At 39.4% G+C, this 20619-nt stretch overlaps 1 protein-coding gene across 8 annotated transcripts; it reads left to right on the forward strand.

Annotated features, from left to right (window-relative positions):
• The first annotated feature begins 3129 nt into the window (after window positions 1–3129).
• Window positions 3130–13618, forward strand: LOC104449825 (non-lysosomal glucosylceramidase). Of its 8 annotated transcripts, none has more exons than XM_010064097.3 (20): window positions 3130–3389; window positions 4043–4256; window positions 4610–4714; window positions 6164–6220; window positions 6304–6374; window positions 6513–6612; window positions 7522–7592; window positions 7699–7799; window positions 7882–7985; window positions 8065–8118; window positions 8386–8441; window positions 8551–8589; window positions 8681–8825; window positions 9901–10079; window positions 10158–10225; window positions 10760–10832; window positions 10944–11005; window positions 11085–11997; window positions 12317–12607; window positions 12953–13618. In XM_010064097.3, exons 2-20 carry the CDS (start codon window positions 4194–4196, stop codon window positions 13227–13229), a joined length of 2829 nt encoding a protein of 942 aa, XP_010062399.2. In that variant the 5' UTR covers window positions 3130–3389; window positions 4043–4193; the 3' UTR covers window positions 13230–13618. The 8 variants fall into 8 exon arrangements, with proteins under 8 accessions (XP_010062399.2, XP_010062401.2, XP_010062402.2 ...); XM_010064099.3 differs by having other exon boundaries at window positions 4182–4256; XM_010064100.3 differs by having other exon boundaries at window positions 4194–4256.
• Window positions 13619–20619: the final 7001 nt, after the last annotated feature.

The raw sequence follows: 20619 nt of genomic DNA on the forward strand, positions 1-20619 counted from the left end.
ACACTTTAAGAATGGTCCGAAGCACAAATCTTCGCCTTCAGAGGAGCCGAAGTGTCTTTTTTTTCACTCTTTCTCTCTTTTCCTATCGTTTTCTTCAACCTCCAGCCCTGAGAAGGGTTTGAGCTAATTGCACCTCCCCTCTATCTTTTTATTGATTTTGTTTTCGATTTATTGTTCTTTTCTTACCTTCTTTTCTCTCCCGATCTAAATTTGGGAGTTTAATAAATATGATCTTAGGGATTCGATACCTCTCTACTCTATTTATATATAAGTTATTTGCCTCTAATCTCAATGATAATTGCAATTTTTTTGGCATATCATTGAATTATGAAGATTTGCTCCTCCACATGTTGAATATGTGTTTATTTAATTTATTATAGTTGTTTCCTTACTACGATGGCATATAAAAAACTGATAGTGGGCCGCAAGATGCAACCTTCCCTGGTGGAACAAATTGTGGGCCGAGAATCTTGATTGGGCCGTTTTCATACTTGTCGACAGAGACTTCTATAAGTGCATTGTCCGCTTTTCTTTCGGTGCTCTCTGCTATTTTATTTTGAAGTATATGAACAACATCCTCTTTAGAGGAGAGACCTTGACCATTTCAGCGGTGAATAAACTATTCAAAGTCGTCGGGGACAAGGCCATCACTTTTAGGAGTGTGGATGATACGTTTTGAAACCGGACACTGCAGCGAAGTTGGAGCATCGATCCAATTATCTTCTCAGCTGGGGATACCTCAAATCTTTTAGGGCCCTAGCCTGTCTGAGTTGCCAATACGCTTGTACCCTGTTTACGGTTTAATCCTTAGAGTCTCTTCACTTTTGTCACTCTTGGTCACGATTTGAGGTTTGGAGCCTTCCCGGCCCTGCGCGGCCCTCTCTTGCCTCTTGCTAGGTCTCCTTTGCATGTTGTTTAGGTTGTTCTTTGCTTGTTTGTTCCGCTTTTTGTGGACTTCTTTTGCATTCAGCTTCCTTCCACTCACTCTGACTTATTGTCTTGTTGAGTGCAAGTTTTGTGGCACCGGATCTTTTGTAATTATTGGTTAAAGCTCAATTCAATATTACTCTTTCACAAAAAAAAAAAATTGAATATAAACACACACTACCAACTAGCAATGTCAAGATTATCGAAGAAGGAATTATCAACACATGCTCATCATTAACAAAGACGCGAAATCTAGTGATCAACCTCATTTTGTTTGATAGATCTGTCATGTGAAATGAATTTGTGCTTAACTTTGCAATTGTTCCATCAATCTTTCTTGTGTTCTGATTTGGTTTTGTTTTTCAGTATATATGCTCTGTTTTGATTTATTTTGTCATGAAGATTATGTACTTTTGCATCTTTTTGAGTAATAAATATAATTTTTTTCAACAAAAAAGAAGAAGAAAAAATGGTCCAAAGCACGTGCATACAGGAACATCATAAAATTTCCAATGATCTTACTTTAGATATTAATGTTTATTAATTAATTTCAATTTCAGACTAATGAGGGCGAGCTAATGCGATTTGCATAATTAAATTCTAAAATCTATTTCATCCAATCGAATTTTTTTTTGCACAAAATCAAATCTATACATATGTGTTATAGTCTAATTACTTAAAAAAATATTGATTTTATGTCAAGTCCCAAATCTGCCTATAATTTTTTATTCTAAAAATTACCCAATTTTCGGGTCAGTCTTGATTCTGCCTTGAACTTTTTTTTTTTTTTTTTATCTATAAAAATATATCGACTTTATGTCTAGTCCCAAATTTGTTTCAAACTTTCCTTTGTTTCACCAACTTCAACTTTAATTCAAGTCTACTCCTATTCGAAAATCATTGTTAGTGGTCCCTAATTTTCATATTATAAAATGGTTCCATTTTGGGAATGGTTTTTTCATGTCACTTTGCTAATGTGAATTTATTGCCGAAGTGGAAATGCCACGTCAAATAACTAAGGATGATTTTTGAGTAAATGCTTAACAAGGCAGATTTGAGATTAGATCGGGTTTTTGTAATGTTTATGGCAAAATTAGAAATTTGATTTAAAGTTAAAGTTTATTTTTAAAATTTTTTAAGGTGAATCGAGACTAAATCTAAAGTTGATAATTTTTTAGGAAATTAGGTTTACATGGTACCGAGTAAAGTGAACTAAGGAATCCTGCTCTTTAGACATGATAAATCCCGTCCGCTCCAGGGACGAACCAAAAGACAAGTGGCAAATTGAAGACGCCGGCGGACGAGAAATCACGTCGGCTGAAAGGGCGGGATCGGATTGATAGGTACGTACTTCCTCCGAATCGCGATCTTTTCGTGCGTTTGGACAGAGCATAGGATACTAGGACGGTCCCACCACCACTCCCGCCGAATAATATGTCCCCCTTAAAAAATCTACCTAAAGGTCCGAAGCAAGGACGAACCTGTCTACTTGTTCGGGCCCCACAACGCAAAGGGCCGACATATTATAATCGCGGCTGGATGAAAAATAGATCATAGGAAAGGCACTTTTAATTAGTCAATAATTTCGATTTTTGAGACTAATGAGGGTGTAGCTGTCAAGATTTGGGTCTACCATAGGTCTAAATCTAAGGGAAAACCAAGGAATAAAGGCAATTGAATAGTCAAATGAAATATTTTAAAATTCAGATGCGGCGATCTTATAAAAAGGATCTCAACCACTATATTTTTTAGGATGTAGCAGTTGCCTTTAACTCTTGAATTTAACGTCAAGAATACGTAAAAAAGATATTGCTGGTAATCAGGTAATCTACCCTACCATAAGGCAAGGCCATCATTATGTAACGGGGCCAATCGGGCCTCCCATTCTGGAGGGGTTTAACCCCTATGCCTCGTAGGCCTAGGAAATGCACTTTAATTAGATATATAAACTAGTCAATAATTTCGATTTTAAGACTAATTGAAGGTGTGGTTATTGAGATCTGGATCTATCGTAGGTCTAAATCTAAGGGCGAATCGAGAGAAAAATGCAATTGAAAAGTACGTTTGACCAATGATCATTTTTATGTAAGTTAATTGCGAAAATTTAATCATCTTTTACGAATAAATATCTAAGGGGGAAGGAACTGACGAGTAATGATTTTTTTTAATTATCATTATATTGTTGTGGTCACAAAGACCAGGTCAGCAGGGGTCACCGGCGACTGATCGGAGAGCTATAAATTGACAACTCTCGCGGCTCTGATCGTCTCTATTATTCTCTTGCCAACTCGTCTCTGCTGCTGCAAAGCGCGGTCCGGTCTGCTGCATGCGAGGCGAGCTCTCCAGCGCTTGTCGCTTGCGATCTTCTCCCCTTTCGAGCCGCTCCTGCAATCGCGCGCCGTTCTTGCCTGGAATCTCGCGCGGTTGTCGATTGATTCGCTCTGAACCGAGTGGCTAGCGAGGTACGTATGCGCTCTCTGATGTGATGTTTTCGATTGGTCGCATTCCGCCTTCATTTCTACGATCGGTGATCGATTCGAGGTTCTTGTACCACCGACGGGATCCGCGTGATCTGTGAGGATTTTCGTAATTAATCTGTCCGCGCAATGCTGGCGAAAGAGGGGGTTGGGGAGGGCGGGGGGTTGAATACGGAGGTCTATTGGGGATTGAACATGTTGATACTTGATGTGCGTTTGTTGTTAATAGAGGAGGAGTTCAGACTCACGAGGGATTTGGACACGAAGCTTGTCCAGTAGTTATTTTTAAGCAGAAAATGGAATACTGTTTGGTCTAATGCGGGAAAATGTGTGGAATTCGAGATTATTATTCTTTTTATGGGCGCGGAAAATCATCTTGATACTGATTGGATCATAGAAGAGGCGGGTCGACAATTAAAATCGCTACTTTGTTTGTTTAGCTCTCTGCATGATCTTCACTAAGGATGTCTGTTGAGTTATGAGGTCTTTTAGCAAGGTCGAGCAATAATTGAGTGAAAACCAACTGTGGCTGAGCTCGGTGGATTTAAGCACGAGTTCTTATTCCCCTTCCCCCCGTGATTTACTGATGAAACGTGATCTTAATGCCTCCATTTAAGTTTGATCCATTTCTGCTTCAGTGCCTTGCGGGGAATGGTCATTCCTCTTCTTTGCTCTCTTCATGTGTCCCTTGGCTAATGCTGAAGTTGAGAGATTTGTGCACACATTGCTGCCTTTGCTGATTTGTTTCAAGAGCTCTTAAGTTGTTCTCCCCTCAAGTTGAATTGACAGATGGAGAATGGTATAAGAGAGAATGGAGAGAAAGACGGATCGGATGATTCTTCTCGACACAAGGTGTGGTCTTCATTTCATCAAGTCCCTTTTCTTTTGAATAAAGGCTAACTTTCGTTTCACGGATTTTTTCAGATGCTGTTTTTTCAATGTCTATGATAAGATTTTTAGTAGTCTTCACGTTCAGGTTCTATGTTGAGCTTGGTTAGGGGATAAAAAAGGAAAAACTAAAGCCCGCTCACCTTTCATAATCTCTTGGTCAACAGTCCTAGAGCATGAGATGAATCATGCATTACAAACTAACTGTTAAATCATCTGAAATCTAAGTGGTCTTTTTAACTTAGCTTCCTGTTATATACTGTTGTTGTATATCTTTATTTTGCACAGTTAGTTCCATCTGTTTTTGTTTGTTTTAGGTTCAACCTGAGGAACCTGCCCCATTGACTTGGCAACGCAAGTTAAGTTGTGAAGGGAGAACGCCTTCGCAGTTTACTTTAACACTCCACGAAAAGCTGCATCTGGTATGTCAGCAATTTTAATATGCGTATGATTTCTCTCTGAACGTGTTTAATAGATTGATCATGTGCTTAGTAGAACTGCAGCTCAAGAGACTGATTTACCTTATGTGTGCCTTTTGCTGTTAAGTGATTGATTGCTATTCCTAGTACTCTAGTTGGTTATAGATCCTTTTACCTGCTTAAAAGATGACTTAGGTGGTCAAAATAGCCTTAACAGAATAGTTATCAGCAATTCATTGAAGTCAATTTTTTAAGCTATCCAGAATCGATCTTTCACCCAAGTAAAAATGGAAGAAGAAAGTTTTCCTTTAGTTATGTTATTCACAGTTCAAGTGCGAAGAGCCCTTACTTTAGGGAGTGGGGATGAAAGAGAGGGGGGGTGGTGTGGTGTTTACATACAACTGGCCTCCTTGGAGAGTGGTAATGTGAGGTTTGGTGGATCAAATAAGCATACTGAAGCTGGATGCATCATGTTTTGATTTTTCTGAAGCATAATCTTTTAGAAATCTTTCGGCTTTAGAGAACAATTTTCATGTTTCACTTTTCCTGCAACTTCCTGGTGTAATGAGATAAAACAATATGCTACTATTCCTTCCTATCTGTAGGTCCTCTTAATAGTGGACAATAGCATAAGCAAGAAATCAAATCCCACAAACTGCGTGCAAATTGCTTTTGGTTAGGGCAGTTTGCACAGGGAAAGGCTTGGACTTAATGTTCATGGGGCTTGCAAGGCAATTCATGGGCCTCCAGGTTATCAAACCTCTGCGCTTGTTTCCAAGGATTTTAGAAAAAACAAAAATGATTGAAAATGCACTGGGAGTCTTATATTCCAATGTATTGACTATGGACACAGGGAATAGACATTTGACTTCTAAATACTTGAATAGATTTGTTTGATATAATTCTTGTGCATGAATTGTGACCACATGTGGGAAAATTCAAATCGTTTATCATTCTGGAGTTTCTTATGTTTTGGTTCTGTCATTTGGTGCAAAAAAATTTACTCTGGCCAAATTTTCGTTTGACCTACCAAAATGTAACCATAACCCATTTTTCCCATCTTCTAGAAACATTGTATTTTGTTGAACTGTAGATAATTCACGAGAGATTGTAGAAATAGAAATCCTAGTTTGCGTAGAGCTGTGATCTGCAGTTGCTTGCTCTCATGCATTTGGTGATATCTCTATAGAACTGCTTTTGCCTATTATGATGAAGCCAGCTAGTCTTATTAGTTTCATAGACATGTTAGTCCTTGACGACAAGCCCCATAGGGGAAGTGAAATATGATCATTTAAAAGTGAAATAGGAAATTGTATGGTCTTTTCATTAAGGAATAATGTTGTTGAAATTGTATGATAATTTCATTTAGTTGTGAATAAAACATATTGCTATTGTTACAAGTGAGCTTTATCACACAATTAATTTCCTTCCTTCTTCATTTGGCCTTTGAAGGCTCCGATAGGTGTTCGGTTGTGGCATCATTCCAAACAAGAAGCAGTTCATGGAAGAGTATACCAACTACAAACCACTCTTTGATATATTTGGTACTCTTTTGGTTCTAATATCATCTTATTCCCTTTTCTTGATTGTAGGATACGATATTCGATTTTACTAAAAAGCGCCACGTAACTGGTCACCAGGGTGTTCCTTTGGGTGGTATTGGGTAGGCCGTCTTATTTCACAAACCACCGGATAAACTGTTTATCGAATGCAGAAGTACAGATGTGTTCTTCACTTGCCATCTTTTAATGGAAGTGTTCGCCCAATTTGATGACATGATACCTTCTTGCAAGACATTTAGTGCAGGAAGCATTGGGAGAAGCTACAAAGGCGAGTTTCAACGGTTTCAACTATTTCCAAAAGTATCTGAAGACGTACCAATTCTAGCAAATCAGTTCTCTGTAAGTTCAAATGTTGGCGAAGTTCAAGTTTACCTTTATGACAGCAACACTTGCATCTGTGTTTATGAAACTATTAGCCATAATAGAAATGTATAAGATGCTTGCATTTTTTGAAAAAGAAAGTTATTTTGGTAAGATCTGGAGCAGTGAGCATGACAGCACAAGCTCAAAATATGCAAGAAGCTCTAGCTCTTTGGCCACTATGATCACAAACCGATCCATCTTCTCAAAGATAAAAGACTACAGCATTTGTCAGTAGAAGGATAGCCAGTTGAATTTATTTTTGTCACCAGCTTGAAAATAAGTTGATTCCTTCTATGAAGAATACTCGACTGAAGATTTGATAGCTTTCCTGCCTACTAATATTGGTTTTTATGCTTTACCTTTGTGAGACTATGAATTCTATTGAAATTTTATTAACTGGAAACCTGCTTAAACAATTTTTTCCGAATATAAAAAACATCTTTGTTTATCTGTTGCACTTATAAATTCTTTAGAATCACTGATCACCCATTTCTACCAGCAATATCCTCTCTTATTGAAGACTTTGCGAAGAAAATATTCTTGTCATGCTACCATCCAAAATATGTTCATGGCCACGGTCGAGTTACACATTAACCCAATCAATTATTGTCTAAATTTGCTAAATGCCCTTCTATTTCCTTGAATTTGGATTGGTTCCTCCAAAGTCTGCTGGAACAAAATTCTGTTCTGTAAGAATACACATGTTCGATCTCATCATGGGACCAATGCAGTGATTATGCATTTTGATCAATCATGATGATTTTTCTGAGCACAACTTCAGTTCTCTAGACCCTTGACTTCTGTATTGGTGTTCCCATGGAAGTGTAACTGCCTCTATAGTCATTTCAAACTGTTCAAGGCCTTCCATGATATGGGGTTATACAGGTCATGGTTTCGCGTCCGAATGGTAAAAAGTTTTCAACAGTATTATGTCCAAAGACTGCTGGGATGCCCAAGTAAGTTTTCTTGCCGTACAAGTTCTTTCTTCTCCACCAGCATATGGTGTTAATTTACAATTTTCTCTACAAATAATAACTATTTCGTATGTATGTTGTTATATAGAGGGTCAAGAGGCTCAGGGACTGAATGTTGGGATTGGAACTTGAATGGGGATAAATGTACATACCATGCTTTGTTTCCAAGGGCATGGACAATATATGATGGTACTAATCGATGAGTCCTCAATTGCTAATGCAGACAAAGTTTTTTATGATTGCAGGTAATCTTAGTTTCTTTGTAAACCAGGTGAACCTGACCCAGATCTCAGAATTGTAACTCGTCAGTTATCGCCAATAATCCCCCACAATTACAAAGAAAGCAGTTTTCCTGTCTCTGTATTTACCTTTACGGTAAAATGTCTAGAATTTTTTATTTAGTTTTCACAACATTTTATCACCTATGCTTTATTGGCTGCTTTTGTCTCTTCAGGTTTCCAATCAAGGAAGAACTTCTGCAGATGTCTCCTTGCTCTTTACATGGGTGGTAAGGTGTAAAGCTTTATTGTGTTTTCAGTATTAGGCAATGCACTTTTTAAGATTCCCTATTTCGATTGATGCATTTTTAAATATTCAGTCATCTTGATGGCAAGTCTTTAGTTAACTTGAATTGGAGACACAATTGAAGAAATTTTTTTATGAATTATACACCCTTTTTTGGCATAATGCTCACTATTGATCTTTCAGATACAGGAGTCTCTGAGTTGTTGAAGAATTACCGATAACTAACATGTTTGGTTGTTTTACACTGCAGAACTCTGTGGGAGGAGTATCAGGTTTTTCCGGTGGGCATTTCAACTCTAATATGGAGTAAGAAATGTTCAGTGTCTTTAATTTTTGGTTACTTATATCATTTTCAAATAGATAGGAAATAAAAGTAGTTGGCTTACTTAAATCATAATTTTCTGTCTCCTTCCAGGACCACTGATGGTATTCATGGAATTCTCTTACATCACAGGTGAATTTCGACATTCAAATCTTAATTTAGTTGCCACTTCAATGCCCATGTTGCCCGTCTTATTTCTTGGTCGTACTTATTCACTGTCCAGAACTGCAAATGGACATCCACCAGTGACTTTCGCTATTGCAGCTGAGGAATCTTCTGATGTACATATTTCTAAGTGTCCTTATTTCCTGATTTCTGGTACATCCCATGGTTTCACGGCAAAGGATATGTGGTATGCAATTAAAAAGGTTAGTCATATAATTCCTCTGAATCATTGGGCTTATTGAAGCCTCATTATCTTGTTATATCATCAACTTAACTAATGATCTTGAAACATATAAGATGCTGGAATGTAGATATGATTCATTGCAATAAAGAATTCTATTTCTTTGTTTTGTTGGATGCTCGACTGTCACTGGAGTAGTGCATGTTGATTTATGAGGGCTTTAACTAAAGAAAGTATGCGGCGTAAAAGAATTGGAACTGTAACTTTGTCAGCTCAGCTGAGCCTTCTTACAGTTTCCTTTTCCCCGCTAGATCGCTAAATAATAAATGTGACTCTCTTAAGCATAAATGCATATGAATTGTGATTTTCAATCTTAGATTTGGTGGGCAATTGATTCTTCATAATTTCTCTCTTCACCGGTCCCTAACAGTGGCCTTGAATTACTGTATGAGTATCAATCCAGGTAACTGATGACATGCTCCAGTCCTCTCTTTCCAGTGGCATTTTGACAAACCTTTTAGGATAACCAGCATTTCAGTGCAACCAGTATGCTGTATGAAACACTTTGAAATAGAAGAATGCATGGGATGAAAACATGGAACATATGTTTTTAACAATACAAAAGAAAAACAAAAGGGAAATATTTTGAGATATGGGGCTTTCTTTTGGTATTTAAGAATTAGACATAATTTCTCAAGATCGTGTCTTGTCAACCTAATCTAATTAAATGCAGCCTGGGTTGGTACTTAGTAGTGCATGTAGCTTGCTGTTTGCCCATAAGGCAAAAGAATGATGGCATGTTGAAGTGGCCACTCTGCGAACTCATTACTTCGTATATTGAAAGTTCTGTTCTGGCAAGCATTATTTTGCAGAAGTAACACTCTTTGTACTGCTGCATGTAAAACGAAAAAGAAAGCCAATTTACTCTTTAAATTTATGTCAAACTCGTTTTTGAAAAGTAAATTCTCCTGATATTGCTTTTATTATATTATTTACGGGATGAACTGAAAGATCTTCTATCCACGTGTAGTGTGTGTCAATGCCTTCTCAATGAAGAGTACTGAGATTCTTATGTTTTACTGCTCTTGCATGTGTAGAATGGGTCATTTGATCATACCGGCCAGAATGATAATCTCGTTCCATCAGAAGCAGGTTCGTCTATCGGTGCTGCCATAGCTGCCTCTTTGGTAGTTCCTCCAGGATCTGTTCGTACGGTTACATTTTCATTGGCATGGGATTGCCCAGAGGTGAGATTTGACGACAATGTGTATTACAGGTGAGAGTATTCCCACACTTTTAAGTTATGCAAGTAAAGTATTCCTATTTGTCTATTAAAACCAATTTGCAATAGCAGGCGTTATACAAAGTTTTATGGGACTAATGGGGATGCAGCAGCAAAGATTGCACGTGATGCTATTCTAGGTAATGATTTCATGGGGTCTGTTGTATCTACTATTTATGATTGTCCTGCAACTTCCAAATTTGGCTTGTATCTGACCTTTTCTGCTACGGTCTGGTAATCGTTGGCTACTTAATAGCTCTATTTGCATGCGTTTGAAGACGGATTCAATCTTGTATGGTTCAGATAACTAATTGGTGCATGAATCATGGAGATATCTGCTGTATCTACCATAATGGTTGACATTCTGTCGATAAAGATATGAGGATCTGTTATAGTTGCCTATCTAGAAAAGGATAAAACACAAGTTATTTGCTACAGCAGAGCCTATGTACTGATGACTGGTCGATGAACAGTATGGATTTATTATGGGGAGGGTTTCTTTCATTTTGCTCGTTTGGTTTGGGTTGGAACGTTTACATGCCTTTGTGAAAACAACCATTGCGTTGTTGTCTTGTTTCCATTGTCCTCATGACAACAAAATTAATTAATGAAATTGGCTGGGAACTTGAATCACATGATTCAGTGTACTAAACTTTTGATCTCCTTTTAACTAGAGCATACACAGTGGGAGTCCCAGATAGACGCTTGGCAAGGACCAATTCTTCATGACAGAAGACTCCCTTCATGGTGAATCCTTTGCAAATATGTTTATGAGATTGCTTTTTATTTCTCCATTGCCTAATGACTTAGCATATAATCAATGCTTAAAGAAATGTTTGGGTTGGAAACATTTCCCAGGTACCCAGTTACTCTTTTTAATGAGCTCTACTATCTGAATTCAGGTGGAACCATTTGGACAGGTATGCGCATTTTTTGTGGACTTCTGCTGATGATTATCTTTCCACTTCAATTATTGGATGCTATTTTTTGTTTTTGTAGATGGCTCACCTCCTGTGCGGAACTTATTGAGCGGACATGTGAAATTTTCCCTTGACCAGGCCAAGTTAGGTCTGAAAAATGAGGTGGGCAATGACACAGCTGTTGAAATAATTGAGAGAATGGCATCAACCTTATCCCGAATCCATGGTCCCTTGACATCAAATACTGCTTTCGGGACCTCTTTGCTCCAGGAGGGGGAAGAAAATATTGGACAGTTCCTTTACCTAGAAGGAAATGAATACCTCATGTGGAATACATATGATGTCCATTTCTATTCATCTTTTGCACTTATCATGCTATACCCAAAGCTTGAACTCAGTATCCAACGAGACTTTGCAGCAGCAGTTATGCTACATGATCCTCAAAAGAGGAAAATCATGAGTGATGGAAAGTGGGTTCCTCGCAAGGTTCTTGGAGCTGTTCCGCATGATATCGGACTAAACAATCCGTGGTTCGAAGTTAATGCTTATAACCTGTTCAACACAGATAGATGGAAGGACTTAAACCCAAAATTTGTCCTTCAAGTTTACAGGGACTTCATTGCAACTGGTGATCTGAACTTTGCAAAAGCTGTTTGGCCCTCAGTTTATACTGCAATGGCCTATATGGATCAGTTTGACAAAGATGGTGATGGGATGATAGAAAATGAGGGCTTTCCTGATCAAACTTATGATGCATGGTCTGTTTCTGGAGTAAGCGCATACTGTGGTGGGCTCTGGGTGGCTGCCCTTCAGGCTGCTTCAGCTATGGCACGTGAAGTTGGTGATATTACTTCTGGAAACTATTTTTGGGTTAAGTACCAAAAGGCAAAAGTGGTCTATGACAAGTTATGGAATGGTTGCTACTATAACTATGACGACAGTGGAAGTAGTGTGAGTGCATCAATTCAGGCAGATCAACTAGCCGGACAGTGGTTAGTAAAATCATCTTCAGGCTACTTTTTTCCTCTAATAAAGTACCACAGCATTGATAACTGTCTCATCTTATATGAGGTGTGCAGCGGTTTATTGGTTCAGCATATTGCCGAAGGGGGAAGATTAATATATCATTGCAAGATCAAAGAAAAAAAAAACTGATAAATACGTCATAAAAGAAACAGAACTGAAATTGATCTTGTATGACTGAATATGCACCTTTTGTCAAATAATTTTTCTTGAGCTTGTAATGACTAGGTGATTTTCTTGATTATGGAAGAATTGCATGGATGAACTGAATGTTTTATGGATTTACAGGATTGCCAGAGCATGTGGTCTTCTCCCAATTGCTGATAGTGACAAAATCCGAAGTGCGCTGGAAAAGGTCTTTGATTTTAATGTATCGAAGATGAAAGGAGGGACTCGTGGAGCAGTAAATGGAATGCTGCCTGATGGAAGAATTGATATGTCGGCAATGCAATCAAGGGAAGTATGGCCAGGAGTTACGTATTCTTTGGCTGCTTCCATGATCCAAGAGGGAATGATGGACATGGCATTTCAGACTGCAGCTGGTGTCTATGAAGCAGCATGGTCGGAAAAAAGTCTAGGGTAAGTGAACTTTTTATGCAAGCTTTGAATCAGCCACCAGTTTCCTTATTATGAGATCATGCATGTGTAAATTCTGAAAATCTCTCGCGAACACCATTATCTATCTGCTAGCTAAGATGCTGACGAACGCTTAAGAAATTTGAAGCAAAAGGGCTTTTTCTTTTTGCTGAGAGTGGGGCGAGGAAATCATAAATGACATTGAGAATTGAACTTTTGCATGAGATTATTTAGGTCTCTGCCAATGTCTATATTTTGCATGTGAGTATATGGGTCTGTTAGAATGCCTAGCATCCCTTCAAACGTATCTAAGTCGATGACGGATAATTTAATTTTGCCTTGTTGCAGTTTTTCTTTTCAGACTCCAGAAGCATGGAATGAAAATGATGAATTCAGATCAATTTGTTACATGAGGCCACTGGCTATTTGGGCAATGCAGTGGGCCTTGTCCAAACCCAAACTTTTTGGGCAGGAAATAAAAAATCAGGAAATTGAAGAATCGCTATACTTAAGCCATCACGCCAGTTTTTCGAAAATCGCAAGTCTTCTGAAGTTGGAGGATGAGCCACCCAAGGGCTTCTTTCAGATTCTTTACGAGTGCACTTGCAGGAGACTCGCACCCTGATTCTTGTTAGCATACACTGGTCGATTACCTGCTATTGGGGTTGATTATGCAAAATGAGCAAATCCGAACAGCATTGCGGTCACGTTGGTGTCCTCCTGGGAGACTCACTAACCTGTCTCGGCAGAATATCTAACGGCTTCAATCTCAAAACCCGACCCTGAAAAATTGTCCAAAATGATTTTCTTTGAGGGTTTAACCCATTCAATTAAGCATTCATTGTACTAAACAGACATGCTTGGCAGCTTGATCCATTCATTATGATGTTCTATTATGTATGGTACCTATGTTTGAGTGAAGCACATTGCTGTCATCTGTCCTTACTAATATAGCCTTGGCTCGAATGGTTGATGTGCTTGAAACAAAGCCTAATGAAATCCTCATATTCAGGATCTTCCTCCAAACATGAGTATGAATGGCCTGAATTTTTAACAGATCAAAACCTTTCCTCCATGGACAATCATTTTGTCGCACTTGTGGGTGGTCTTGTTCTCGGAATCCATACTATCACCCAGCAATACGATGAATGAACGGCGATCTTCGAGTATGTATGACGTGAAGGAAGGGAGACGTTGTATCAGTTGTTGGAGCATTCTGGTTTTGCAAATGGCTTTTGTGTTTAAGTGAAGGAGGGAGTTGGGAGTAAGGTTTTACGGCATCAAAGTGGTGCGGACATGACGTGATTAAAGACGAAGGATATCTAAAATTAAAGAAAAAAAGAGAATGGAAAGAAAAAAGGAAAAAAAAATTCAGAAAATTTTGAAAAAATTATAAAAATCGCCTATGTTAGTACCAACGGTGTCACGTAGGATGAACGATCTTTAAATGACCGTCACATTAGCTTCAATCAAAATTAGTCGGGAGAATTAAATTGGCAAACAACTCAATTTACACAGTTAAAAGGTTTATAACTAAATTAACACAAACATAACAGATTTAGAACTTTTTGAGTAATTTCCCTTGAACGAGGCTCTTCAAGAAGCCTTTTGGTTTCGTGTTGCTTGCGGTGCGTGTTGTTTTCAAGTTTCTTATATAATCGTCAAGGCACGTAAGAAAAGGTCTCGATGTTGCTTTTGAAGGCGATTTCCTTTCTTTCCCATCCTTGGACCACAACATCACATCAATAAAAAAGGAATTTTCCTTTCTTTTCCTTGAGGGGTTGGGTTAGGGACTTTTGGAGCCACAAGCACACGGGTCCTCAATTATAATATAAAATCAATCACAGCATTGAAAAATTAAACCTCGATTAACCAGCTCTACTTCAATCAGCCGATGAAGTAATTTGCCAGCATATATGAAATTTAATCGACTGAAAATTTTAATGAAAAATATTGAAATTGAAATTCTATATATATCATTTCGTGATACAATTTGGATGTACACACCCTCCAGACGGTCTAAAGTTGTAATAATGGCTTGACCTCAATTTCAACAATGGTAATGAAGACATAAATCCAACCAAGGCGAGCCACATGGGAATGAAACCAGAACATTTGGTTTTAGCTCAAAGGGAATGCTCGGAACTTTTACAACAAGGCCTTATTGAAGTTTCCGACTCACAATGGGCTTGTGAAGCCTTTATGTCAATAAGCGAGCCGAGCAAAACGAGAGGAAAAATGAGATTAGTGATCAACTATCAACCTCTCAACCTCTTTCTCCAAGATGACAAATTCCCTTTACCATCCAGAGATTCTCTCTTTACTGGTTTGACCAAAGCCCACATTTATTCCAAATTCGATCTCAAAGCAGGTTTTTGGCAATTGGGCATCCATCCTGAAGACAGATCCAAAACAGGATTCTGTATCCCAAACCAGCACTTCCAGTGGAAAGTTCTTCCTTTTGGTTTAAAGGTAGCACCATCCCTTTTCCAAAAGGCTATGTGCCGTATTTTCAACCAATACTATCAAGTGCAGCGGTGTATATCGACGATATTCTGCTCTACGGCCACGATGGCAGTCCACACTTTGTCAACTCCTTGAACAATTTGCAGAAATAGTGAGAAAGCATGGCATTATGCTCTCTCAAAGAAAGATGAACATTGCCCAAACGAGATTGAATTTCTTGGTATGCACCTCAACAAAGGTACATACTACCCGGGCCACATATTGCTCAAGAATTATTGAAGTTTCCCGAAGACAACTTCACGACAAACAAGTCCAGCAATTTCTTGGGATAATTAATTATCTCAGAGATTTCGTTCCCAATATTGCAAAGCTTCTGATCCCTTTGCAATCCATGCTAAAAAAGAACTCCCCACCTTGGGGAAAGACTCAGACCAAAACAGTCGCTGAGCTTAAGGAGATTATGCAGAATCTCCCGCCATTACAAATACCATCAACAGGTAAAAGAATTCTTCAAACGGACGCCAATGATGAATACTTTGGGCAGCCGTTCTATTCGAAGAAATTGATGGTAAGAGACTCCTTTGTGCCCATAAAAGTGGAAAGTTTTCTCAAGCTGAAATGCATTACCATTCCACTTTCAAAGAAATCTTAGCAGTCAAAAATGGAATCAAAAAATTTGAGGTTCATCTCATCGGCCACCACTTCCTAGTGGAATTAGACATGGCATCTTTCCCTCAGATGACCAAGTTTAAACAAAAACAGATTCCAAATTCTCAACTGCTTAGATGGGCTGAATGGTTTTCAAAATACTCCTTTGAAACAAAGCATATTCCTGGAAAGAAGAATGTACTTGCTGACTTCTTATCAAGGCCAAAAGCACCAGCCGAGATCAACATGTATATCAAAAGGCCTGCTTTTCATATGCTCAACCATGGAGTAAAATACAAAATTGAGAACATCAGAGATCTACAAAGCTGGAAATATCCCCAGAAGATTATTCAGCAGATTCAGAATGACAGCCTTGCTGAAAACATGGAGAACCTTATGTGGCAAAGTCACACGAGACCTATTCGAGATTCAATGGAGGTTCGATTCTTTATCCTTTCGGGTTAAATATGAATTATCCATTCATTCATCCTCTTATCTGGAAGGAAGATGATTTCCCTGAACAACTCAAAACGTTATTATGGTACTTAACCAATAAGTATCTAATAGCTTTTGAAATCCCAACCAGAAAATTCATTGCTAACCTCACAAGAATATTCTTGCTCGGAAGAAACATTGAAAAAGAATGCGATAGAAATCTTTTAGAATTTCTAAATTGGTTCTATCCTCCTACATCTTGGAAACAAGACTTAGAAAGAGAACTGAGATCGACGACGCCAAACCCCGAAGTCCACACCATCCTGTTCTTTAGACGACCTTGGAATTTTTGCAGAAATAATGGTAGTATTCTCGATGCACCACTAGAAATAGGAACCACATCCTATAAACCTAACTTGAACAATCGAGAAGCTCGGATTTACAGATCTTATCCTAGATCTGTTCGACTCTGTGAAAATGAATATCGAGAACTCCAAAGAATCCTGTGCCAGGAAAACAAGACCATTCCCGAAGATATTTGGAATAATGCACCCACTACGTGGGATCATTATGACCTAGCACCAGAAGCTAAAGAAGCACTCAGACAATACGGACAAGCCTCATCGTCCCAAGAGCTTGAAATGACAAGTGAAGATGACATTGTCCAGTCCACCCAGGACCCCTATGCACGCTTTGGAGGACCTCTGTCCCAGGACCCCTATGAACAATTCCAAAGCATGGACACATCCTTCTATGCAGACCCATCCAATTGGCCTCAGCCAAGAATTCCCGACCTTGGAGAAGATGAAAATACAAACTGGGCTGAAGAAGAAGCATCACACTAGGCTCATGAACAAGCATCCTCATCCCAGAGACTGAACCAAATCCTCTCACCAGAAGACCTTGAAGCTCTTGAACAGAAGTACGAGGCACATCTCCTCGAAGACAGCACGGATGATTCAGTGTGTAGCTACAATGCTCGTGACGGACGAGACCGTTGAGTCCGTACATTTTCACTGTAGCAAATCACTGTTCACTTTTACTGTAGCACTAGGCTAGGGAATGTACTGTTCACGATGCGATTCTTGTTCATAGTGTGCGAATAATTCCCTTTCGGTGCCCTTGTTTGTTCCCGGACCCGTGAGCTAGGTCCTTGTGTGTCCTTGTGACCTCTTTATTGCCTATATAAGGCAAGGAGGGTGTAATGTTTTGGGCAGAGTCCCCTGAAGTAAAGTGTGTGCTTTGTGAAAATCTCTCCATGGCTTTCTAAGTTCCCTCTTCTTCTCCGGCAGCTGGTAGGATCCTTCAAGAAATGCAGGCTTGGGTAGGTTAGAAACGTTTCCATCCTGGCATCTCTGGTGTCTCTAGGCTCGAACTAAAGGGCCGAGTGGTTTTACGCTAAAAGGCTGTCCCTGAAGGGCTTGAACGGGGTTGTTCGCCTATGTGGGATGCATACCTGCAGAAATACTTACTCTCCCTCCCTGGTTCTAAGTCTAGGTCCATTCATTGGTATCAGAGCCAAGGTTTCGTTTTTAATATTACTCATTCCATGCGCTTGACAGGTGAATCCAGTGCTGAGAAGATCTCCTTTCATTATGTCTACAGAACCAGAAATCCTCGAAGCACCAGTGTCTCTAACACCTTCGTCTTCATCCTCAACACCTCCTGAATTTCGTGTCTCTAATGCCTCTAAGATAAACTATCTTTATGAAGTCTCTCTTAGTGATGAAACCAAGATTTCTGAAACACAACTTCCTCTCATGAACCCTTATTCTGCTTTCGCAAAACCAACCTCATCATTTTCACCTATTCGTTCCATCCGCCAACTTATTCACCAAACCCCAAAGCAAGTAAAGGAGTACGTTCAGTCCTCCAAATTCGACCAGCATCCTATTCCTGCTACTGAAAAGGAGTATTTTGTTACTCTCCAGATCCCTCCAGAATTTCCCAGACAATGGGCTCAACAGGGATACACTCATGTCCATTATGGAGCTGTTCGTCTTGCTCTAACCTTCCACGGTCGAAAAGGTTTGCCAGTTATGGCAAGAATAGCTTTACTAGACACCAGGTTTCTACAATACCAGCATGCTTGTATTGGTACTGTTCAAACTACTTTGAATGCAGGAACAGTCTTTGTCACACTTTATCCCAACTTCAATATTGCTCTTTCGGATCCTCAGTTGCTTTCTTTTATGAAAGTTCAAGTCCAACTTACTGGAGCTCCTCAAACTGCTGACTCTGTAGCTGCAACACTACATTACCAGATGATTTATCGAGTACAGAACCACGCGCTTGACCTCAATTTCAACAATGGTAATGAAGACGCCTTGTTCATTTCCATGCAGAATGATCAGGCATCTTGTATCCATGTTCCTAGACAGATTCCAAAGGATACGTTGGCCAAACTCCTTCCAGAAACTTGGATTACCAACTATGAAAAGCTACATCAGCACAACAAGCCTTTCCAGTCTACGGACTCAGAGTTCGTAAGGAAAAAAGATGGAACTGTCTCCATCAAATTTGGCAAGGAAAAGGAAGAAAGCCCTTCTATCTTCCAAACCCTCTTTATGATTGAACCATGTGTCCCTCAATCTATCTCTGAGCCAGATCCAAAAAAGCATGTCAGGCACTTTGATGGTAATGGACATCCTGTTCATTACTACAAAGACAAACACGGTCATTGCTTTTGGGACCCTTTTTGTCAATGTTCCTATTGCACAAATTCCCTAATGAGGTAGATCCTTTTACAAAACCCCCACCTCGACGTAAAAGGCCAAAAGATAAGATTTTCCAAAGGTACTTGGACGGAGATTCATCCGTTGATACTCTTGGTGAATGTGACAAATACCAATTCATGGTTTCCTATGCTCCACCTCCACCAACAGAGTCTGGTAATACATCTCAAGCCTCACCACAACCACCAAAAACACCACCACCATCTCCTCCCCAGAAAAAGCAAGTTCTCTCTCCATTTTATAAGCCAATCCTTAAGTGGGCTAAGAAACATTCCTACCCACTTGAAGTTCCAGCAAAAGTACCATCCACTTCTTCAATAGCCATGTTCCATGAAACTGACTTTCCTCCTCTTGTCAAGGAAGAATCAAAACTCTCATTCCCTGCTACGGAAGAGTTTATTGATCCTCATGGCAGATACCGCCATGTTCCTAAAATTCCTACTCCCACTGATGTGGATGAACATGGGAGACAGAAAAAAACCTCTACCGCTGAAGCTGTTCTAAACTGGCAATCAGAGACTCTGTTAGCACAAAACAATGCCTTCAAGGCTATTGATTCCAAAATCGGAAATGTGCAACAAGATCTCCGAAGATATGATGAGAGTACCAAGGCTTCATGCCTTGGAATCAGGACAACATCTTGGGTACCACTACCTTGAAAATCCAAAACCAGAGATAGAAAAGCTCAAGAAGCAAATTCAACTTCTTGAGGAAGGAAGGTTCAGACCTTTTGATCCACTGGCACCTCCTGTTCAAACCGGGTACATACCGCCAGCACCACAAATATCTGTTTTTGCCAATATTCCAGAAGATACTTCCAGACGAGAACCAGATATGGTGGAAATACGAAATCGTCTCAAAGCCCTGCAGAAAGAAAAAGGGAAACAAAAGACGCCACCGACAGAATCAAGATCAATTGTTATAAGGGAAAAGCCAGACCAGATGATGTTATCCAATCCATTAGAATCTTTTTTGAAGGATTTGGGTAAGCAAGAAACTGAGCCTAATACCCAACAGCCTGAGCCTGATCCTGTTATCCCAGAAAAACAGATTTTGCTAGCTGAGCAAACTTCTTCTACTACATCAGACTCATCATCCCTCTCCTCTTCATCCTTCTCAGATCATGCCACTGATTCTCCCCCTATTGTTCCACCAACCTCACATATATTTATGGCAGACACTCCTCCAGACTATGACTATGAAATGGAATCAAATTATGCTTTGATCCGAATTTGGACGGACAAGTATTCCCACCCCGAAATGATTCCACCAGACATGTGTCTATGGCATCAAAACAATTCTTTTCCATTGACGATATTCCTTATCCAAAATGGCCAGAAAGACTTGAAGAGTTTCATACTTGGTTGAGTACACAGTCCATTACCAACCATGATATGAATGATGTTCTTTACAACTTCGTTACAAGATTCACAGGGAGCCTTAAATTCTAGTGGCAATCACTTTCGGAACAAGATCAGATCACGTTCCTAATGTCGCCCAATTTCAGCCATGCCCTGACTTATTTATATCATGTCTTTGTGGGAACCCCGGGAGATCTCAAGGAGCTGAAAAGAAGAGAATTTTTCGAAAGAAGATGCTGCTCCCTCCAGAAAAAGCATCTTGATAAGCATTATCGATTAATGCTCCAGCTCTTTTACCAAATCGGAGCAGATCCAAATTTAAAGCATGTCTTCCTTACTTCCATCCCCAAAGAGCTTTCACAGATGGTTG

This window comes from Eucalyptus grandis, chromosome 6 (assembly GCF_016545825.1).
Source record: "Eucalyptus grandis isolate ANBG69807.140 chromosome 6, ASM1654582v1, whole genome shotgun sequence".
Taxonomy (NCBI): domain Eukaryota; kingdom Viridiplantae; phylum Streptophyta; class Magnoliopsida; order Myrtales; family Myrtaceae; genus Eucalyptus; species Eucalyptus grandis.

What these genes read in the sequence shown, in the direction of transcription:
- LOC104449825 (XM_010064097.3), top strand. Translation starts at nt 4,194, where the DNA reads ATGGAGAATGGTATAAGAGAGAATGGAGAGAAAGACGGATCGGATGAT. An exon ending in GGCATGGACAATATATGATG is followed by an intron (nt 7,800 to 7,881) that starts GTACTAATCGAT and finishes TTTGTAAACCAG; the next exon opens with GTGAACCTGACCCAGATCTC. An exon ending in GGAATTCTCTTACATCACAG is followed by an intron (nt 8,590 to 8,680) that starts GTGAATTTCGAC and finishes TTCACTGTCCAG; the next exon opens with AACTGCAAATGGACATCCAC.